This window comes from Hypomesus transpacificus, chromosome 23, assembly GCF_021917145.1.
Source record: "Hypomesus transpacificus isolate Combined female chromosome 23, fHypTra1, whole genome shotgun sequence".
Taxonomy (NCBI): Eukaryota; Metazoa; Chordata; class Actinopteri; order Osmeriformes; family Osmeridae; genus Hypomesus; species Hypomesus transpacificus.
This window is the reverse complement of record NC_061082.1, coordinates 11,525,949-11,548,248: the sequence shown is the minus strand read 5'-3', so window position 1 is coordinate 11,548,248 and position 22,300 is coordinate 11,525,949. Positions and strand designations below refer to the sequence as shown.

Below are 22,300 nucleotides of genomic sequence, written 5' to 3'. Positions count from 1 at the left end.
ATTTGACTGAACACTGTAAATAGGCACCGTATGTACAGCAGTGCATGTTACAACTGTTAAAATAACTAATTTGCTTGTCTCAGACTTATTGTTAGGGTACAAGCCACACAACAAGAATAATTTTACAACTATATTTTCACATTTTAATATTTATTTTATTCAGTCATGAAATTGTGAAAGGAACAGTCTCACTACATTGTGTCATTGATCACAACATCTTGCAATGACAAATGAACATGAGGTGAATTTCAAACATGATTTACTTTAAAGGAAGGGTAGGCAATGGTGTTGAGAAAGTTGTTGGTCATATTTGCAGAAATAAACTTCACACCCTGATAGCAACCAATAAATCGAAAGGTTTGACAGTAAAATCTAATCCATACGATATCTGTGGGCATCGTAGGACTGTAATAAACATGACCAATCATTCAAGATCGGACCGGCTCTAATGATTGGATGACATTTGGACCGAATGCAATGATTGGATGGGCTCCTTGTCTTGTGTACTACCTACTGGCAGTAGTCAGGCAGCACGTTCATGTGTTTTGGAGTGGCTTTGAAGGGAGGCGATGGGATATTTTGGTTTGAATCCTTTCAAGCTCAAGCTAAATTACCAGGTTTGCAAAACTTCCCTATCGTGCCTTTAAGACATTTGGTCTTGAATTTTTAGAGGCATCATTTTCGTTCATGATGAAATACTACTGGTCATTCAAGGTTGTTAGACGAGAAGTCAGGACAATAAATCTGGTATATAAGTGGCGAACGTCACACATAAGTGGCATAGTGTGGCATCATTTTCGCACCATACCAGGCCCTGGTATGGTCTGTGAAATAGAATGAACATGGAAATGTTTATGTTCACTAGATACTTCAGTACAGTAGTGACATGAGTGAACATGTCAGTTATAACATTTTCTTTTCGTTAAAATACCCTTCACCGGTCTGGAAAAGTGGAGCCTTTAGTGACTGTAATTTGAATCCACAACTTTTTACAAATAATGATCAAAGGAATGGAAAGGAAAGGATGATCTGAATAGCATCCACATAAACCAAATAGGAAAACCCTTTTTGGCTGCTTGAGAACATCTAACATCTCACTGAAAGATGGCCTGACTGACCGATCAGCAACCTTGCACAGGCAACCCAAATTGACCCATTTATTCTTTTGATCACATTTACAAAATCTACAACTCACAGCCAAGTTACACATTCAAGTAAAACATTTTTTAACCAAAATGCAATTGTCTAGGATCAGGGCTTATTGTCTTTTACCATGTGACCAAACCTGGAAATGATGCATTGTTTAGGTGGATTGTTTAATTCTCTTTTCTGGGTGTTTTGTTGAGCTGAATGATTCCTCTTCCTGACCTTATACATCACCTCAATGTTTTGTGATGCCTAGTACCTTATGTAATTAAGACAATACTGTACAGACATAAAATATGTAGACATATATAAGATTCATGGTACTAGTTCAGAAATCAGAGCACCATTATTATTCATTGCTTCCTACTGATGCAACATCATGATTATGATGATCCTAGATGTGTTTCAATTGTAAAAGCTTAAAATGAGAACATAGATAGTGTGCTCATATCTATATGGATTTCTCAAACACAGATGACACACATGTACAGTAGAGTCACATATACACTGTCATATTCTACAATCACATAAAAAGTGGAATAATGTCAAAGTATGTAAAAAAAAAAATATATTTAAATAATAATTGATAATACACAGGATACATTTTTATAAAACAAAGTCACAAAATGTACAAACTTAACAAGATTGTGTTTATACTGAAGCAATGTTCTGTCAACACAACCAGATAGTCACCTCGATATCTATAAAAACCTTTAAAAAAGAAACTACAATCTTAGTTTTGTCTGCAAATGTTTACCTTGGTCCATAACCACTTGATAAAAGGCCTCTAGAACTGAGAATAGTTTACGGTATGCTGAACTTGTAATGTGGCTTTAAAGAACCTTTAGGAAAATCTGTTTCAAAAGTTACAGCACTGGGAGAAGAATTCAACAATAATTGGAAGAAACTCTAGAGACATAATAAATAGTCATCGTAGGAACAATATAAATAGACAAAGAACAAGAGATAGAAAATGATAGAGAGTGAGAAATACAAAGAAAGAAAAACAGAGAGATAGAATTGACTGGTATATAGGGCCTGCATCTTTTCTTGGCGATGAGTTGAGTTATCCAAGAGAGAAAAGCAGAGAGAGAGAGAGAGAGAGAGAGAGAGAGAGAAAGAGAGAGAGAGAGAGAGAGAGAGCAAAAAGACAGAGAGATAGGAACGTTTGGGAGATGAGGTCTATGGTCCTAATGAAGGCAGATTGGTGAAGTCAGTGTTGGTCCCAGTTGCTGAGAGTGTTCTGGGGTGGGGATTGGAGATCACAGGAGGTTAGGTAGTTTGGGGAGGGCAAAGGGGAAGGGGTTGTTCCAGCGATCGACGGTGTTCTGGGGGGTGGGGGGGGGGGCTAGGTCCATGTTCAGAACAGAAATGAGGTTATTGAAGTTAAAGTAAAGTCATTGTATGGAGGATCTGTGCTTGAGGATCCAGCTTTGATCCTAAGGTCTGAAGCAGCCAGCCTGTGAGAGATTGGAGAAGATCTTAGGAGGGAGTACGGTAGGCATCTTGGTAAACTCTGTAGTGGTCTCATCCAACCACATCAGTAAAACACAATCAGCCTTTCCAGACCATCCAGTGTGCTCTGATCACATCACCAAATGCCCATACAAAGACAAAGAAACATGGAGGGGGGGGGGGGGGGTGACTTCTCCATTCTGCATTATATAGCCCCTTATATATTGCCCTCTTTCTCTAAGCTTCAAAGGGTTTTCCTTGGAGACCTGACAGTCACAGTATTCAGCCCCTCTTTCTTTGGCAGGACTTTCAAACACAACAACAGACTTTCCCTTTCATTGAAGTGAACAGAGCAGTAAGATGTAATTCCTTCCACACTTCACCTTTTGCACAAGAGTTTCTATGTGACTTTCTTTTCTATGTTGTGTTTACTTAAAAGTTGACGTTAGTAACTACTTCTCCTGCCTGTTGGTTAACCAAGTCATCCATGGTATCTACATGAAGCTAAGGTTATAAAACAATTGAACTATATTTTGTAACTGTACAAAGATGTACAGAACAATAATATGAACATTCTTGTGAACTAGCCTAAGACCAGTTCACACCTACAGCAAGTGTGAATGAAAGAGAAGATTGGAAGAGATTACTCAACTTTCTCCTTGAAAAATCACCTTCTGACCTCAGACACAAGACACCTCCTGTACCCTGAACTCTATAAAACTGGAATGACAAGTCAATTTCATATTTGTGTCCATATGCAAAGAAGACGGCGCCGCAAATGTTGTCAGGATGTCACCAAGACACATTGTTAACCCGAGTTTCTCAAACAACAGGAAGAATAGACAATTGCAATCATCATCAAGACCAATTCCAAAACGCAATTCTCACAGTGAAGTGTGACAGAAATCCCACACTTGGTCTCCTGATCCCTGCAGTCTGCACATTGAAGGATCATCCTTTGACAATTTCTTCTTCACTTGAGAATTTGATACTTCTGAACACTGATATTATAAGTACATCTTATTCTTAACATGAACACCTTGCTACAACTCAAATAGGCCTACTGTGAAAGTGAAACTTATAATTACAATGGTTTAGTTTCTGGCTGTGGTATTTTTCCTCTGTAAGTATTTACAGCACCAATCACAGTTGCAGATTTATTAGATACTGCCCCCGTGTGGCACATTTCAGAATTTTCACTTTTCAGTCATGCACATAAGCAAGAACAGGATTTCTGGCCATTTTAAGTAACTAGCTTGATTGGAGTTACAATAATACGAGCAGGTTAATATAATGCAACAAACACAAGGACAAAATCTGAGTTTCGCTGGCAGCTGAGAGTATGGGCTGGCTGGCTTTCCTCTGCAAACACAAAAACATTCCCAGACTTCAGAACTGATTACAGCTTGAAAGGCCTTGAGATCTGAATTAGGCTTGAAAGATTTGAATGCCATTATGGGTATCCTGGCTAGCATTAATAACTTTATACTGGACCCAGAATTCGTGCATGTTGTTGCTGGGTGGTGGGCGGAGCTACTGACCTGGTGGTTACTTGGTGCGCTGCTGCTGTGGCTGGCGCGGGCGGTGGTGGTGGGGACTGGACCCCCCGGAACCGCCCCGCAGGGCGTGGCCTGTGGAGGAGGAGGATGAAGGCTGCTGCTGGTGATGTCCAGCACGGATGGGCTTGGCTGCAAACACACAGGGGAAGCAAACCTAATTTAAAATCCTAGCAACACTTTTTTTTTTTTATCAACATTCCTGCACAATGAAAACTAACCCCAGTGTGAGCGATTCAAGGTCTTCTACAAATAAGGAAACATGGTGAAAGTCAGTACTGAGGTTTTTCTGTTCCCCCCACTCGATGAGGTCGATTTCACAAGACGGATGGGCTCCTCCTCCACTTGACCAAAGGGCACTTCAATCCCTTCCTCCCCAGCCCCCCTCCCCACCCCTCTCCCACTGCCCTCAGCCCCACCTATTTGAGCAGTGTGGCTCCTCCTGGCCACGTTCTTGGCCCTCACAACCTCCTTGATGCGGTCCACCTCCTGCTGGTAGCGCTTGCGGTCCCTCATGGCGTTCTCCTTGGCCTCCCTCAGGGCGCTCTCCAGGGCCTTGACCCGCTCCGCCGTGGCCCGCAGGCGCTTCTCCAGCTTGGGCAGCTCGCAGCGCAGGTCGGCATTGTCACGCACCAGCTGTGTTCATACAGGAGGGGTGGTCAACATGAGTGTGTGTGTTTGTATGTGGGTGTGTGTGTAACAGTTTTTTCAACAGTGTTCTTGTCTGTGTGTGTTTATGTGTGTGTGTGAATGTGTGTTTGTGTGTGGTTCAGTGTGAGAGGACCTACCTGCTTGTGGACCTTAGTGAGCTGCTCCAGGTTGTTCTCCAGGAAAGTGATCCTCTGTCTCTGGGCCAGGCTGCCTCCAGCCTCGTCAACATCCATCTCTGCACTCTGATTGGATGGACAGGATGGAGACTATACATTACAACAAATCAATATAATGGAACTTGGACATGCATATACAAAAAAAACCTCAACTGGCATCTATGAAGGAAATAGCAGTCAACAGCCATGGTTCTGACAGAGTCTGAGATGCACTGTGAGAGCTGACATAGGCATGCGATGTCCTTACCCAGAAGATAGCTTATTTTCAGGCTCTGCTTAATGTTTGGCTTTGGATATGAATAACGTAGAACCAAAACACTGGCAACAATCTGGTGGGCAGCAAGGCCTGGGTGATTACACGCACACCCACAAACAAGACAGTATGTGACAGTGGAAATGTTTCATTGGACACTAAATGACCTTCCTCATAAAGACCTTGCGTGTCCAGGGACATACGGTACAGTTCTGATGGGTGGAAAGGGTGTGGAATTAGGGTTCTGGGGGTGGAAGGGGTGTGTGGTGAGGGTTCTGGGGGTGGAAGGGGTGTGGGGTGAGGGTTCTGGGGGTGGAAGGGGTGTGGGGTGAGGGTTCTGGGGGTTGAAGGGGTGTGGGGTGAGGGTTAGGGTTGATGGGGGGTGGAAGGGGTGTGGGGTGAGGGTTTGGTGTGGAACCAGCCTACCATATTCACTCGTGAGGTCAGGTCCTGGATGAAGAGCGTGCGCAGGTTGTGCAGAGTCTGGAGCTCCTTGACCTATTTGAAAGAAAACGAGCTCTCAGGATCTTCTCCAGGGGTATGTATCGTGTCCAGGAGAAGGTCTGTCTCCACTCACCACAGTCTCCTCCAAACCCTTCAGGTCCTCCTTGGCCTGCTCCCTCTTCTCAGTCAGCAAACTGACAAGGAAAGACCCACAGGCTTTATGCACACTAGTTTATGCTACTAACACCAAATATTTGTTCTGACATTACAGTAGCATCCTGAAACATACTCAAGAACTAGTACCTACAGGTACTGTACTGCCTAGTTACTTTATGGACACGGTTCTATATGGACATGGTTCTAAATGGACTATGTTCTGTTCTGTATAGGTCAAATACGGTACATGAAATAGCTTGTCTTACAGCAGTTTCTGAAGCTTGTTGTCCTTCTCCATCTCCTCAGTCTTCAATTTGTCATAGTCAGACTGTAGCTTGCTGTGCTCCAACCGCTGGGCCTGGTTCAGACTGGGAGTGGGGAGGTGGGAAGGGGTGTCAACACTACTGTATACAGGGGACAACACTGAATTTGCAGTGCTTATACACACTAAATATATAGCACTAGTTCTAGAGCAGGTTTACTAATGTCTCTAGGGTGCATGGTTTAGGTTACTAGAGCAGGTGTACTAGTGTCTATAGGATGCATGGTTTAGGGTACTAGAGCAGGTGTACTAGTGTCTCTTACTCCCTGAGCTCGTCCAGGACTCTCTGTTTGAGGTCGATGTCGTCTCTCAGACGGGTCAGCTGCTTCTGGTGCACCTCTCTATGGTTCTCCATCTGCTCCTCCAGAGTTTTCTACAGGGAGACAGAGGGAGGGATCAGGGAGGAAGGGGACAGAAAGAGAGATGAAGAAAGAGGGTGTGAGCGAAGAGTGTGCATACCTTCATCTCCACAGCATCCAGCAGTCTGTTCATGTGCTCCTTCTCCTTGTCCATCACTGACACCTCTTGCATCTTCCCTGGAGACACAGCAAACACAGAGAATTGTCATAAAAAATGACGGTGTCTCTGCACGAGTGCCGCTTGATTTGTGTGTGTGTGTATATACAGTATGTATGTGTGCTCTCCTGTCACCTTGAGCATTGAGCTTGGCCAGCTCCTCCATGAGAGAGTCCTGACTTTCCTCCATCTGTCTCTTCTTCTGCTCCATACTCTGCATATAGTCAGTCAGAGACCTGATCTTAGCCTGGTGCTGGAGGGCAGAGGAGAGTGGGAAAGGGAGACAGGGAGGAGGGAAAGGAGAGAGAGAGAGTGAGAGTGAAAGATAGAGGTTAATTACAGCATGGTAAACCAAAAGCTAGGTTCGTCATGGTCAAGCAACCTATATTTTACTGACTTTAACGAAACCTGTGAGACGGTGCTTCTTCCTGTGTGGTTACCTGGGAGATTAGCATCTGACAGGAAGCCAGCTCCTTCTCGTTGGCCTGCATCTTGCGGCTCGTCTCTGACAGGTTGCTCTCCAGCTGCTTACTGCGGCTCACCAGGGTCTTGACCTCAGACTTCATCTTACTGATGTACAGACGAGCCATGGTGAACTCCTCCTCCATCACCCCACTGCCCTCCGCCATCTGACCACACACAGGACGACTGGGTCGGGGGGGGCATGTGTATCTTTATGTTTCAGTAAGTGTGTATGAGCATGCGTCTGTGTGTATGAGCATGTGTGTGCGAGTGTGTGCGTGTGTCTGTGTGTATGAGCGAGAATGTGTGTGTGTGTGTGTTTGTGTGTGTCTTACAGCCTTCAGGTCACTGGTGCCGAGGATGCCTCCTATGTCACTGAGGTCCCTGAGCAGCAGGCTGAGGATCTCTGCTGCCCTCCTCCTGTGGTGGCTACTGAGCTCCTGCAGGCTGGACAGCTCCCTCTGAACGCCCTCCAGAGAGGTCTGCACACACACACACACACACACACAAAACCAGGCAAATGCTCAGACACACACAAACACACACACACACAAAAGGACATATACACACACACAGTGTAAAAATCACAATATTCTCCAAGTTTTCTCCTATGCCCTGAGTTGAGTGTTCCAAAATCCTGTACTGGGTGTCCTACTCTTGAGTGCACAGCATCATCTCCACCAGGTGGCGCTATCCTAAGGCAAGGGTCTAGGGACAAGCGAACATGGTATGTATGTAAGACGGCCCAGCCCCGGCCTCCCCCAGCCCCCTCACACCGTCTTCTGGCTGAGCTCATCGCTGAGCTGCAGGTTGTGGCGGGTCTTGTTCTCGGCCTCCTGGCTCTTGTGGTCGTAGTTGACGGCCAGCTCCTCCAGGGCCTGCAGTACCTCCTTCACCTCCTCCTTGGACGCCCTGCTCTCCCTCTGCAGCTGGGACAGCTCCTCCTGCGCACGCTCCAGGTCCCGGCGCACGGATGACAGCAGCTGGGCAGGGAGGACAGGGAGAGATGATCAGACAGGCAGACAGGTAGACAGGCAGACAGATGGACGGACAGAAAAGATGTTTGCACTCTAGTTTAATTTTTTTTTTGTTGTACTCTGTGCCTGTGGTTATTTTGCTCTGTGCCAGGCAAACCACAGCCATTCTTTGACCAAAAAACAAAACTATGCATTTCTGATCCTTGATTTCCCACTGTATCTTCTGTATGCACCATTTGTACATCGGTTTGGATAAAGGTGTCTGCTAAACGAATACAAGTTTAAATTCAGTAAATATAGCCAATGACATGTAGTTTACATTACAAAATCTCGTCCTCTTCTAGACTGATATTACTGTATTATAGAGAGAAAACATGAGGGTGTAATAGCAGCCGCAGTGTCTTTTTAATAGAGGACTGGAGCTGCCTTTGAATGCACCACAGAGACGGAAATGTATTTGTTACCATGGCAATGGCATTTTCAATCGAAATCGCTCTGGGTAACTGCTGCAATTGTCAGGTAATCTTCTGCCATACAAGGCGTTAGGAAGCTAAACTTTTCTGTCTTCCGGGACCCACCTAGTAAGCAAGGACAGTCACTACTGTGATGGTCCATTGAACATGACACAAAGGACCCACTGGTAACCACTTTTAGTGCGGCCTACTGCTTATTCGCCACTAGATGGCGATACACACAAACTCAAGTTCCTGCAACTAAACATGGAAAAAAACGGGTGTATGGTCAGTGACAGCTGTTGCCTAGGGGACGGCACCTCACCTCTTCCTGGTCCATCATCTGATCCTTCAGACTCTCCACCAACTGACTGCTCTGGTTGATCTCATCGTCCTGGAAACGGTTCAAAGGTCATACACACTGTCTGATTCAACATATCTTTATTATTTTTTTAAATCAGATTTTTATGGCAATTCTTCCTTAATTATTTATCCAGTGATGTTATAGAGACAGGAAAGAAAGGGGAGAGAGAGGGGACGACACGAAGAGTGCCCATGGTCGGCACTCTTCTCCAGTGAGCAACCAGGGCAATCCATACTATTAGCTGTTCATTTTATTAGAGCCTTTATCCACCTATATTATTTACATGTAACTTCTTACAAAGCAATGTTTTTTGTAAAAATCTCTAGAAATCCATTGCTAAACTAATGCCTTATAGAAAACGTTCCATTACAAATGTTTACTGCACTGTCTTTTTGTCACTGTTGGTTGAGGACAGAGCTGGTGTGGTGCACTAGTGTATGACAGTCACACGCTGTCCCAGAGGTCATGCTGCGCAGGACTGGGAACTTGGCTGCCTGTCAAATGTGTTAATTTTTCCCAGCAGCTAATTGGGGAGATTCTAATGACCTTGGAAAATTAGCCTAATCACCTATCATTACGGACATTGGCACTGATTACGTACCATAATCTTTCAGAATGAGCTATTCATGTTTGGGTATTTACATGTGATTAGTCAAATTAAGGGCTTGGTTACAGTATCTTAGGATCTATCGATGAATTAACAATTAAATACACAAATGTAATATCTGCCAACCAATCACAACTCCAAGTTTCCCACAGCCCCACCTTCCCTCAGCCTAAACCCTTTCGGCCCCGCCCACCTTGTCATCCAGCTGCTGGTATAGTTCAGTGATGAGTCCCTCGTACCGGGTCTTCTCCTCGTCCAACAGCGGGGCAGAGGGCGGGGCTAGGGTCTCGATGACGGGTGTGGCCTCGCTGGTCTTCTCCTTACTGTTGTGCTGCTCCTCCACAGGCACCGCCTCTCCTGGGAGAGACAAGAGGAGAGGAAGAGGGATAGAGGAAGACACAGATAGAGAGAGAGATGTAGAGAGAGAAAAAGACAAATAGGGTTTAGTGAGAAAAATGGAGAAGGAGAGAGTCAAAGAGAAAGAGAGATGAGGGTGAGAGAGATGGGTTATAAGGGTGAATACAGAGACAGCAGGTATTTTCAGATTTAAACTTTTTTCCTCATACAACTTCACTTTTGAAAACTAGAAAACTCATATTAGCTGATGACCCCCTCCGCCCCAGGTAGCTCACAAAACACTTTTTGAAGCCTTATTTCCACAGATAACTGTGTGTGTGTTTGGGGGGGGGGGGGTCTCTATGGACAATCTGCCCACCCCCCTGGTGATAGACGTCTTAACACCTCCATATGAGTCTTCCCCAGGGGAGATGAGCCTCTGTAGGATGGACCTCATGCAGACTGGGATAAGGCTTATGAAAGAACTACTTCAGAGGGCCAGACAGTGGCATCCTCAAAGACTGTCTAGGTGTTTGTAGCTGTAGATTATCTACTCTGCTGTGTCTGAGAGGGGGGGGGGGTAAAGGAGAGGGAGAGGCGAGGAAAGAGCATGAGGGACAGAGAGAGAGGGAGGCAGAACAAATTAGGACTAACAGAGAGAGAGAGAGAGAGAGAGAGAGAGAGAGAGAGAGAGAGAGAGAGAGAGAGAGAGAGAGAGAGAGAGAGAGAGAGAGAAGAAGACTGAGACTACAGAGGATCTAACAACTTATCAGTCAAATGCACCAAGACAAAGTGAACATGCCTCCGTGTCTTTCGAGAAACTGCAAGGAACGGACAACATAAGATGGAGGTTGTTTGTTTGTAGACCCTTCATCCAGGTCAACCAGAGAAGTCCACTTTGTGACAGTAAAATTGAACCATGGCATTCAGACATAACGAGAGCGGTGAGGCTGGGATGAGCTGAGTTCACATAAGAGTCAGGGATGGCTCGATATACCCCCCTTATCTCTTCCTATTAGAGTTCTCCAGGGGTGTGTGTATATGCATGTGTGTAAGTGCATGTCCCCATGCTTCTATTTGTATCAACTTGTTGGTTTGTTTGTGTGTGTTTGTTTATGAGCTCGTGTGTGTCTGTGAGTGTTTGTGAGTGTGCGTGCATATGTCAGGGTTTGTGTGTGTGTGTGTGCCTTCCCGTTGAGATGTTGTCATCAGGATTCAGGTCTTGTTTCACCATGACGGCAACAGCTTGACAGCTTCTCTGTCGTGCCTTGGAAATCTTTATTATTATCTCCCTCCCTCTCTACCTTTCCTCCAGCGTTTTAGTTCGTTCTCTAGTTTCTGGATCCTGATCTTCAGTCCTCTGCTCCTCTCCTTCTCCAGTTCATACTTCTTCTTCCACTCCTCAGCAGTCAACTCCAGGTTCACCGACACCGTGTTCTTGATGGTCTTAGCTCTGCAACACACACACACAGCACCATCACACACAGCAGCATGTTCACAAACGCACACAACACCGCCATCACAGGCATACACACACAATTCAGTCTCATGTGTTGCATTGCAGTATGATTGTAAGACCAGAGAGGCCCACCTCTGTCCGAACATGAGTGTGGACTTGGTCTCGGCCTCGTTATAGACGGAGGGGGAGCAGCAGATGACGATGGTGGTCCTGCAGTTCCCCCCCAAGGAGTCCTGCAGGATGCGGGTCATCTTGCTGTCCCTGTACGGGACGTGAGTTTTCTACACAGAAGACAAGGACTGACTGAGGGAGAGAGGTACAGGGCAATCACCTGGTTACACACATCTATGTACGTAGATGTGGGAGGATGAGAGAGCGAGACAAGAAGGGAGGTAGGAAGAGGAGGCTTTGAGAGCGGGAGGGACAGGGAGGGTGAGATTGAAAATGAGAGAGAGGACACAGAGATGACTTACAGTTCCCTCGGCCAGCGCAGATATGACGTTCCCCAGGGCTGACAGAGACTTGTTGATGTTCTTAGCCTCGTCCAACACTGAGCCCTCTGCTCCAGTTTTACTGACCTGAGGGGGGAGGGAGGGGAGTATATACCATTGCTCAGGAAACCTCTTAGTGGAACCTTCAATTCAATTGATTAAAAACATCTGCGTACTCATAAGTCATTGACAAGGGGGAGAAAGAAATAGAAGGAAAGAGAGAGATAAAGGTACACAGAGATGGACAGAGAGAATGGAAGAGACAGACAGCGAAAGACAGAGACAGACAGCGAGCCAATGAGGTCAGACCTTCTCACTGCCAGCCAGGTCCACCAGGTAGAGCTTCCCTGACAGCTTCAGCTCTGTCTCCACGTTCTCCTGCTTGATGCTGATCAGGAAGATGCTGTGGCTGCGAGAGCTGTGCTCGTTCATGTCTGGAGGAGAGACAGGCTCGACGTTACCCAACACTCCATACAGTTACCTGAACACTGGGTAGATGTAGAACAGGCTTTGAGAAGACCCACTTGTGACAGCGACGTGACGATTGCTCTTCCCGTCGTCGATAACGTCCATCACTTCCTCTGGGCTGGAGACGAAGCGCTCAGTGCATCCCTTCACGTACGGAACCCGGTTCTTGTCCTCGTGGACAGCCAGGTTGGTCTTGGATACTGGAGCAGGGAAACAGGTTTGTCTTAGATACTGAAGTTGGGAGACACATTGGTCTTAGGTACTGGAGCTGCGAGACAGACAGGCCTTAGACACTGGAGCAGGGAGACACTGAAAGCAGCAATCCCCAAAAAAGGCTGGATTTAAAACCAAAGACCAATGACAGATTTTGAAAGTAAGATTCGGAGTTGGCTCACCATCTAGCAGGTCTCTGATCTTATCTAAGTAGATTTCAAAGTAGGAGACCTGCAGAGAGAGGAGACACAGGAGGAGACTGTAAATCTAAAGAAGGATGTGAACACTCAGCTGACTGAGCTGAGGGCTGAGAGATGTGCTGCACTTGGTGACTATCTGATCCACATGAGGAGTAGTCCAACTCTTAAAGGCTTATTTAAGCTGACATTTGTTGGAGGCCAAACTAGGGCTGGCCGATTTGGCCCAAAATATTATCACGGTACATTTTCTTTATATTGATAGATGTCAATAATAATGCTCAATTTGCCGTCAAAGAGAATTCTTGTTAAAACAGAACATTAATAAAACCATATGGTTAATGCTTGCTACCTGCATCTCATGTGTTGTGTATTAGCAAGGCACACTATAATGGTATTATTATCACACAAACACTGTGTGTATTTATTACTATCATAGTCACCACAACTCCTCTCTTTGTTTTTGCAGTAGACTATGTAGACATGAAAGAAGCCAATGTGCGTTTTGTTCTCGAAGTTTTTGTGGCGAAATGTGTGCATGCCAAATCTGCAGCTATAGCCATGTTAATGTGCTGCCTAGTCCTGTTGACACCTGGCACCTTCAGCTTTGATGTTGTAAGACGTCAGAAAACAACAATTGAATCTTGAGGAACATTGGAGTTAGCAAGCTAATTTTGGGTGTTACTATACATAGGAGTTAACCAGCTAGCTGTGAGTGGTCCGGTAGTAAGAGTTAGCTAGCTACAGCATCAGCTTTGAGTGTGTCAACTTCATTAGAAAGTGAGGTGAGTGGGGGAGGCCAGAAACATGCATCAACCACATACACTTGTTTGTCTGCTAAACATTAGCTGTTGGTGTAGTGTTTTTGGAGTTTCAAAGATAAATCGGAAATAAATCTAATTTTCATGAAAAAGTATCCAGATGGCCATGGTCCAGATACACACACACACACACACACACACACACCAGGTGGAGGCCCATATGGCAGCATTGGTCCATCCTGGATCTGGACCTCTGTGGGTTGCTGTCACAGGCCCAGACCCCAATCGCAGTGCTCGAGGGCCTTCTTCACTCACTTTAACACCCTGGTAGCTTTGTGTCTGTAAGTATGGTCAGTGGTTGGGGAATTGTATTCCCTTTTAACAGGAACCTGATACAAACAGACTGGCATGTGTGTTATGTTACCTTGATGTGGAACTCCAGGTTCTCATCCATGGAGTAGATGTGGTCAAAGATGTCCCTGGCTATACGAGGGATGATGCCCATCAGCTGGGGGTCATGGAGCTTGCCCTGGAGGACAAACACATTTCACCTTTGACAATCTGCTTGGCGCATGCGTCGTACACCTGCTCCTGGGCAGAGTTGGGCTGCAGGACCCGATCAAACACATAGGGCTTACCCTGCAGAGATAGTCACACTGTTATACTCAGCACATATCCAATACATACCTAGCATACACCTAACACTTACCCAACACATACATACACATTGCTTAATGTAGGAATTACAAAGGATTGCAATAAAGAAACCAAAATCCAATCGAGAGGTATTTGGAAGAAGTGCATCTGATAAGATACCCTGTTGTCTGCCAGCTTTAAAAACATTGAAAAGATGAAAGTTGGTACAATAATATTTTATAGAGGAGTGATAACAGGAGGGATGACAGTGATGTGATGACATGGCTGAGTGGTTAGGGAATTGGGTTATTAATCAGAAGGTTGCTGGTTCGATTCCTGGCCGTGCAAAATGACATTGTGTCCTTGGGCTAGGCATATTACCCTACTTGCCTCGGGGGGTAATGTCCCTGTACCGTAAGTCGCTCTGGATAAGAGCGTCTGCTAAATAACTAAATGTAAATGTATTGTTTGTTATTGTTTCTTTTTTCAGAAGGGATATCATTACTGATCACCTTTGTGGAGATGTCGACCTCCTAAGACACGTACAGTAAATCCCTGGAGCTTCCATCTCTGCTCTCCTCATCCTCATCAATCCCACCATCATGATCTTCACCCTTCACCTCATCAAGAAAGCTCAACCCCTCATCATCTTCACTCTAATAACAAGAGACCCTAACCCTGACACTGGTGTAATACATTTTCCTCAGGGCTGTGCCATCACTACACTGATAGTGAATCCTTTTTATCTGGGTGGGGAAGAAGAGACTAGCCAAGAGCTCACTCCTCTCTCAAACCCTCCTCACCCTCTTTCTCCTCCCAATTCCGCCCTTCCTCCTCTGTCCTTCCACCTCCCCCCTCCCGCTGCCTCATCACCCACTCTCCTCCCACCTGCCTCCTCAACCCCTCCCACCTGCCTCCTCAACCCCTCCCACCTGCCTCCTCAACCCCTCCCACCTGCCTCCTCAACCCCTCCCACCTGCCTCCTCAACCCCTCCCACCTCAGTCCTCACCCCTTCCACCCCTCTCTCCTCCCTACCCTAGGGTTTTGGGAATAAATTAGAAATGTACTTGAATATACATGCACAGGTTTAGCACAAATTTTCTTTTCTTGATTTCCCAGTGTCGTGTACATATACAAGGTCAAAGGTGTTGCTGTCCCCCAGGCCTACCTCCATGGTATGGGTCTTCCCTGAGGAAGTCTGTCCGTAAGCGAAGATGGTCCCATTGTACCCGCCCAGCACATCTGCAATCAGATCTTTGTGTTAGTGTGATTTTGAAAATGTGTCACATAATCAGAATCGGTTCACCTTATGTTCATGTCATGCTGAGTCAGAACCATCTGCTTCTTGGAGGAATAATAATAACAACATTCATCCTCCTGTAATAATCATCATGTGGTGTTTCTAAACCAAAAACTGAGAAGTGTCATTTTAATGTGAGAATGTCCCAATAAATAGTATGACAAGAAAAAGTCACCCCCAGTCTCTCCTCCTCTCTCTTTCCCTCTATAACTCGGCCCTTTTTCATCTGTCTCCCCCTCCGAGACAGAACACTCACCTTTGACAATCTGCTTGGCGCATGCGTCGTACACCTGCTCCTGGGCAGAGTTGGGCTGCAGGACCCGATCAAACACATAGGGCTTACCCTGCAGAGATAGTCACACTGTTATACTCAGCACATACCCAATACACCCCCCCCCCCCCCCCCCCCCCCCCCCCCCCAAGTATACAACTAACCTAGCTGCCAGCTTCAGGAACAATAGATCCAATTACTGCTCAAAGATAGAAAAGATTTTAAAGATTTAATAAAACAGAAAGGTGTTAATCTTGTAGGCAGATGCAGCAATCCTACTCTTACTTGTGTACCAGAAAAAGCCTATGGGAAATCAAGACTAGAATTCCAAGCAGTCCTGTGTAGCGGTGTGAAGCTTACATTACAGTAAACCCAGAACAGTAAATCCACAGGGAGTAGATAGAGAGGGCAAGAGAAGGACAGAGAATAAGAGAGAGAGAGGGAGAGAGAGAGAAAGAAAGTGAGAGAGGAGGGAGATCTGGAGCAGACCCATTTCCATTCTTCTTGCTTTCATAGCACGCTCACGCATGCATTGCATGCATGCATGAATGCACACATACACACACACAAAACTCCTTTACTAAGACTACACACAGACATGCATGTGAACAGGCCATGATCAGATAACCATGATCAGATAACACAGGACAAGAAAACATGCACAACTTCTGTTTTTCTAACATGTCTTGTTAACCATGTTGTTGTTGTCATACCCTCGGCAGCTGATTGGGGAGCAGTCCACTAACCATCAATACAGGGTTAGCATAGGACCGTCTGACTAATGAGCACACAAACATCAGACTGATACACAGGCATACACACACAGCTTGACTCAGCCCTATCTTAAATTGGCCATTATCAGGCTTGTTTCGTTTGTCTTTCTTCTTCTTGCATGTCTTTGTTGAGCAGGCAGCGTTCAGAGGGACATACTTAAGGGAGTTCAGAGTTCAGAGGGGGCAGGGTTCCAGAGCACAGGCAGCGGGAGACAAAAAGCTGCTGCTGATACAGCCACACGGTCGCCACGGAAACTGCATCTGACTGTGAGAGGCCTGCTCTGATTGGATGTCCTCTTGTTGCAGGTGTCCCTCGACAAATCAACGGGTACGGAAACAGGATTGCTGTCATGTGAGACAGGGTTTTTCCACTCCATTTATCTCTATCTCTCTCTCTCTTTCTCTCTCTCTCTCTCTCTCTCTCTCTCTCTCTCTCTCTCTCTCTCTTTCTCTCTCTCTCTCTCTCTCTCTCTCTCTCTCTCTCTCTGTCTCTCTCTCTGTCTCTCTGTCTCTTTCCGTCTCTCTCTTCATATCTGTCTCTCTTCATTTCTCATTCCCCATTCTCTCTCACTGGTAATATAGCAGAATGGGGGGCAGGGTAAACACTGGCCTGCCTCTCACACAGCCAAGTCCAGAGCAGCCTGGGTGGTTCAGGAGCGAACACCCACGCACACACACACACAGCGAACATACACGCGGACCTCCCCCACATATAGGCAGAGACACACATGCACCCACACATGCAGACCTACTACTCAAGCACACCCCAAGCACATGTGTAAACGCTACAGTGGTCCTTTCAATAATGGATGGGCCCTCCCTTGGGAGAGTAAAACCTGCTCCTGCCTCTCTCAGTGTGAGTGCAGTCTATGTGTGCATGTCTCTTCCTGTCAACCATGGGAGGGATCAAGGCACTCACACACATATACCACACACACATACTTTTTGTCTATGCTTGGTCCCTCTTCAAGATAGAAACACAAGAGCAACTGCAGGAGAGAGAGAGAGAGAGAGAGAGAGAGAGAGAGAGAGAGAGAGAGAGAGAGAGAGAGGATTCTGGACAGTCCTTCAGTTCCCCTGACAATCATGTCTAACGACTGACAGCCATCGTCATGGAGACCACATGACCCTAGAGACAGCAACCCCCCCACATACACACAAACATATACAGGCCTGGAACAAGGCAGAACCTATCTGTTTACCAAACCACCTACTCACAGATGTACCTTAACATAAACACGACTGCACGACAGCATTACACATACACAAAGGATCAATTCAATGACATAGATCCCGACAAACCATATGAACACTATATCAAACTAAGTATGTTTGATATGTAGCTGTGGTTGTATTGTGTGCAGTCCAGCCCAGTCAAGACAAGGGGATTATGAAAGGGGCTGCTACTGGACCATGCAGCTTCACTGCAGTGCACCTGTAGGAACAGATGATACCTCCAACATGCTGTCCAGCACCACTAATGGCACTATGGAATTTCAGCTTGTGGTCTGACAACTAAAGATCCTCATCTCTCTCCACAGGCTACCCATCAACGCCCGTATCAGATTCAAGACCCTGGTACTGACCTTCCGAGCAGTGAACGGGACTGCACCCGACTACATCAAGTCTCTCCTGCAACCTTACACCCCCACCCGTCACCTACGGTCTTCCTCAGACAACCGCCTGGTGGTCCCACCGCTCGAGACTGCCAGGTCCCAACACAAGCTCTTCTCCTGCCTGGCCCCCCAATGGTGGAACCAGCTCCCCACCTCCATCAGGGACACCAACTGTCTCCCTACCTTCAAGAAAAGGCTCAAGACACACTTGTTCCGGGAGTACAACGGCACTTAGGAATGCTTGGCTAGACCTGTTGCTAGTTTCCTCCAGGATCTCAATGACTCTTATTGAGTGACTTGTTGCTCTTGTAGGTTAGTTATAACGAAGTTAAGTCTTGTACTCGCTGTGAAATATTTTACTATTGATTGTTCTTCCACAGGTACAGTCCTGCACTTTTTTGTGGTTCATGTTGTTTTAATTTGTAAACTTGTATAACTGCATGCTCTTATGGGTCTTCCCTTTTGGCACTTGTTAATTTTTTTCACAATGTATGCTTCATGTTTTGGCTGCTTGCAATGTTTGGGACTACCTCGTTGTTATGATCAGTGACCTATGCTCTTCTGTTAAGCTCTCTCTTGGAAGTTGCTTTGGATAAAAGCGTCTGCCAAATGCATAAATGTAAATGTAAAGATAGACCTTAGGAAAATAGATTTTTCAGGAATATAGACCTCAGAAAAATAATCACTAAGGGAGGTTTTGCAATGTAGCTTTTGTCTTGTGTCTCGTTGTTGAAGCCTAGTAGCACGGTCACTTGTCTGTCCCTTCTCCACAGCGTGACACTGTGTGGCAGAACCCTCGTAACAGGCCAGCCATACTGGAGGGAAGCCTAACACAACCAGGCATTAACAACATCCAGCGGGAGACTTAATAACTCTTTTATTTTTCCCTATTCAAAATTTCACCCAAATCAATTTTCCTGCAGTTGAGCCCCAGTGTCTTGAAATGCCACGCTTCACAGATTTACATTAGAATGTTAGTAATCTTTAGTTGATTAATAATATATATATACATTTTTTATTATTTAATTTATCTTTTTATTTAATCTGCTGTAATAATGAGAAAATATGTCATGGTATGCATGTTGGTGCCTGTGTGTGGGTGTGTGAATTACCCTTCCACCATCCCCCACACTAATAATAAACGATCCAGGAATTCATTTTCGTCCATCTGGCCATATATAATCATCCCCCCCAACACACACACACACACCTCACTCCCCCAGACAAACACTACTAAGCAACAGGACAGTACAAAGACAGGGTTACAAACTAATTCATTATTTAACAGCTCATAATAAGGGGAAGTTAAACTCAGGCACACTGCCAGATTGTCAGGCTCAAATTATGTGCATAATATAAATATATATACATACTGTGTCCCCAGATCAAGCCTGTGGCTGTGGGGCCTCAAATAGACCCTGGAGATAAAGCTGGTGATGACAGAACTAAACCAGTAATGTGCTAATTAAACACGCCAGAAATATGTTTTATATGGTGAGTTGTGGGTTGTTAAAATACATTTAAATGACCACACAACCCCTCACTCAATAGTTACACCAGTCAGGTGTTTAGGATATAACGCATAACTCAGGACATGCACAGTGGACCTGAGAGATACCAGCAGTAACACTCAGACCCACAGTAACACTCAGTGATACCAGCAGTAATAGTCAGAGATACCAGCAGTCATACTTATAAATACCAGCAGTACACTCAGAGATACCAGCAGTAACACTCAAGGTAGGGTTACCTCAACAGAAAACCAGCCAGTCTCTACCTCAACTCCATAGCATAACATTTTATTACGTTAGCAGATACTTCTATCCAAAGCGATGCACAGGGGGATTTGAACCTGATCTGCAGTCCATTGTTCTACCCAATGCTCTGCCACTGAGCTTTACCCATAGCTATTGGCTGTCCTCCAGACAGAGATGGAGAATCTGATCCCTGATCCAGGTACGCAGCTCCCTCAGGATGTTGCCTCTCTGGGGGACAGGGAGGACACTGGGGATGGGACATATGGCAGAGGAGTGGCTTGACTGGAGGGCTACGGAACAATGCTATAGCACATAGCGCATGGCTTAGCATGGGGTGAGGACTCTGTCATCTGCTTTTTGTATACAGGCAAGATGGCTGCCCTCTATACACAGGCAGGAGAGGTAGTTCAACTTTGCTGTAGGTGTTTGGATGCTATAACTGGGAAATCTGAGATGCACACAGACACACACTGACAAACATGCACACAAACACACACATATTAATACACACACATGCACACACAACAGAATTCCAGGACACAAACTTATATCTACTAAAGGATAAAGTTTCAGTCTGTCTCTAATCAAGGTAAGTAGGTGCCTGTCTCCCTGTTATTTCTGAAAACAGGCCTTGTTTATTCCACTGAGACATATTCTGACAGACACTGATGGGCATGTTCTGCTGCACCCACTCATCCTCAAAGACCATTTAAATCAGCATTTAAGCATCAGTCTTCATGGGTTCAGCAATTTCAGACCAAGACAAACAGGTCTATTTCCTTGCTAATGGTCTCCATTCAGGCAGAGCCCAGCTGCGAACCTCCTGCTGAGGTACATCACTCTGAAACACTGCTCTTGCTGGGGGAAGGGGGAGGTGGAGGGAGGGAGGTAGGTATTGAGGGAAGGAGAGAGGAAGGGAGGGAGCGGCAAGGATAGATTGTATGAGGGATGGACAGACTGAGGGAGGGAGGGCAGCAATGTAGGGAGGGAAGGAGGGAGGTATTGAGGGAAGGAGAGAAGGAGGGAGAGAGAGAGGGGCAAGGATAGAAGGATGGATTGTATGAAGGAAGGACAGGCTGAGGGAGGGAGTGAGGGATGGCAGCAATGGAGGGAGGGAGAATCTGATATAAGACATATGGCAGTTTATTCTGCTGTGATGGAGTGACACTACAAAGACTACTTTCATGCCAGAGTTTCTTTTATGGCAATAGACAAATGCATGAAAACCTGTGGATTATGTGCTTCATTCAGTATGACAGCAGCTACCTGACTGGGAGACAACTGCTGTTCAGCATTCACTGCATGCTGCCATTGACAGGGGACATTTTGTTTAGTTGTATTATGATGTATGATGTGCCAATACACATACCATAGATCCAAATGTCTCCATTTACCATTTGAGACATTTGGAAAGACAAAGATGTGCACTTCAATGTGACAAGCATTTTCAGTGTTATATATATTTGATATATCCAGCAGTGTTCATCATCAACTGGGTGACTGATGCAAGGTGATGCTGTATTGTGCATATGAGTACTAAGAACATTTCAGTAAGAAAAATATGTATTTTCTTCAACAATCAATTATGATTATTTTCTCATTTCCTCTGTAAAATGATTATGAAGCTGATGTGACATCCTTATTAGGCTACAGCATGTCTCCACCGCACGCCAGTCAGGGAAGATAGATGTTCTACTTCCAACACCATGACAGCACGGTCGGCTGTGCTATAGTGGTGTGCGAATAAGAGCTCGCTTATAGGCTATCCTTTCTCGACCGTTTGATAGCAAGACAACATTAAATCAGGGTATGACCCCGAGAAGCAGGAACGTTCAACTGATATTATGTCCAGCTGAGTACCGAATGAAACGGGAAAAACATAACAAAGCCTCATGACTCCAAAATTGCCGAATTAAAGCACATTTTAATAGCCTATCATAGGCATCTGAATTATTCACAATCTCGAGTTAGAAATCGAATGCCTCACAGATATGCGTAATATCCATCCTATATTTACCTGTCTGTTGTCCAGACATTGTGGAGATGCAACTTATTCATGTTTGATTCAAATGTATCAAAAAATAGAGACAAAGCCGATTTTAAGTTGACTTCTGAAAAATAAACCGACTTACCGTTATCACAACAGTATCTTCCCCCTTAAATTTTGGTATGTATTTGTCTCCTCTTGATTGTTCCGATTCATTTAAAGGCCTGAACCTACACATTACTTTTACTCCGCACTCAGACGCGTCCGCCATGACAAAAATGTTGTATTCCAAAAAATATATAAATTTAATTTTAGTTTTCTTTGTCAACACCAGCAAGCAAAAATATTAAGACTTGACCAAAGTGGCATTCATTCTTTATTGTGCTTCGTTGAAGATTGAATGTCAATGGTCCATTAAGCCAATTAAAAAAGTGAATGCCTTAATTGATGTTTATTTGCGAAAAGTCAAAACACAAATCAAGGATACGGCATCTGGG

The 22,300-nt window shown here is 45.3% G+C and overlaps 1 protein-coding gene across 1 annotated transcript; it reads right to left on the bottom strand.

Moving 5' to 3' along the window:
• Window positions 1–2,520: 2,520 nt before the first annotated feature.
• On the bottom strand, window positions 2,521–22,074 carry kif5c (kinesin family member 5C). The gene is made up of 25 exons (XM_047047217.1): window positions 21,949–22,074; window positions 15,656–15,743; window positions 15,268–15,341; window positions 13,887–13,991; window positions 12,687–12,735; window positions 12,348–12,491; window positions 12,133–12,257; window positions 11,806–11,910; window positions 11,465–11,613; window positions 11,178–11,326; window positions 9,731–9,894; window positions 8,892–8,960; window positions 7,914–8,120; window positions 7,473–7,619; window positions 7,116–7,304; window positions 6,811–6,928; window positions 6,619–6,695; window positions 6,423–6,532; window positions 6,104–6,205; window positions 5,815–5,875; window positions 5,664–5,735; window positions 4,946–5,050; window positions 4,577–4,793; window positions 4,143–4,289; window positions 2,521–2,606 (listed from the first exon to the last, which is right to left on the bottom strand). The coding sequence occupies exons 1-24, from the start codon at window positions 22,072–22,074 to the stop codon at window positions 4,150–4,152; spliced, it is 2,892 nt and encodes a 963-aa protein (XP_046903173.1). The 3' UTR covers window positions 2,521–2,606; window positions 4,143–4,149.
• Between the last annotated feature and the right edge of the window lie 226 nt (window positions 22,075–22,300).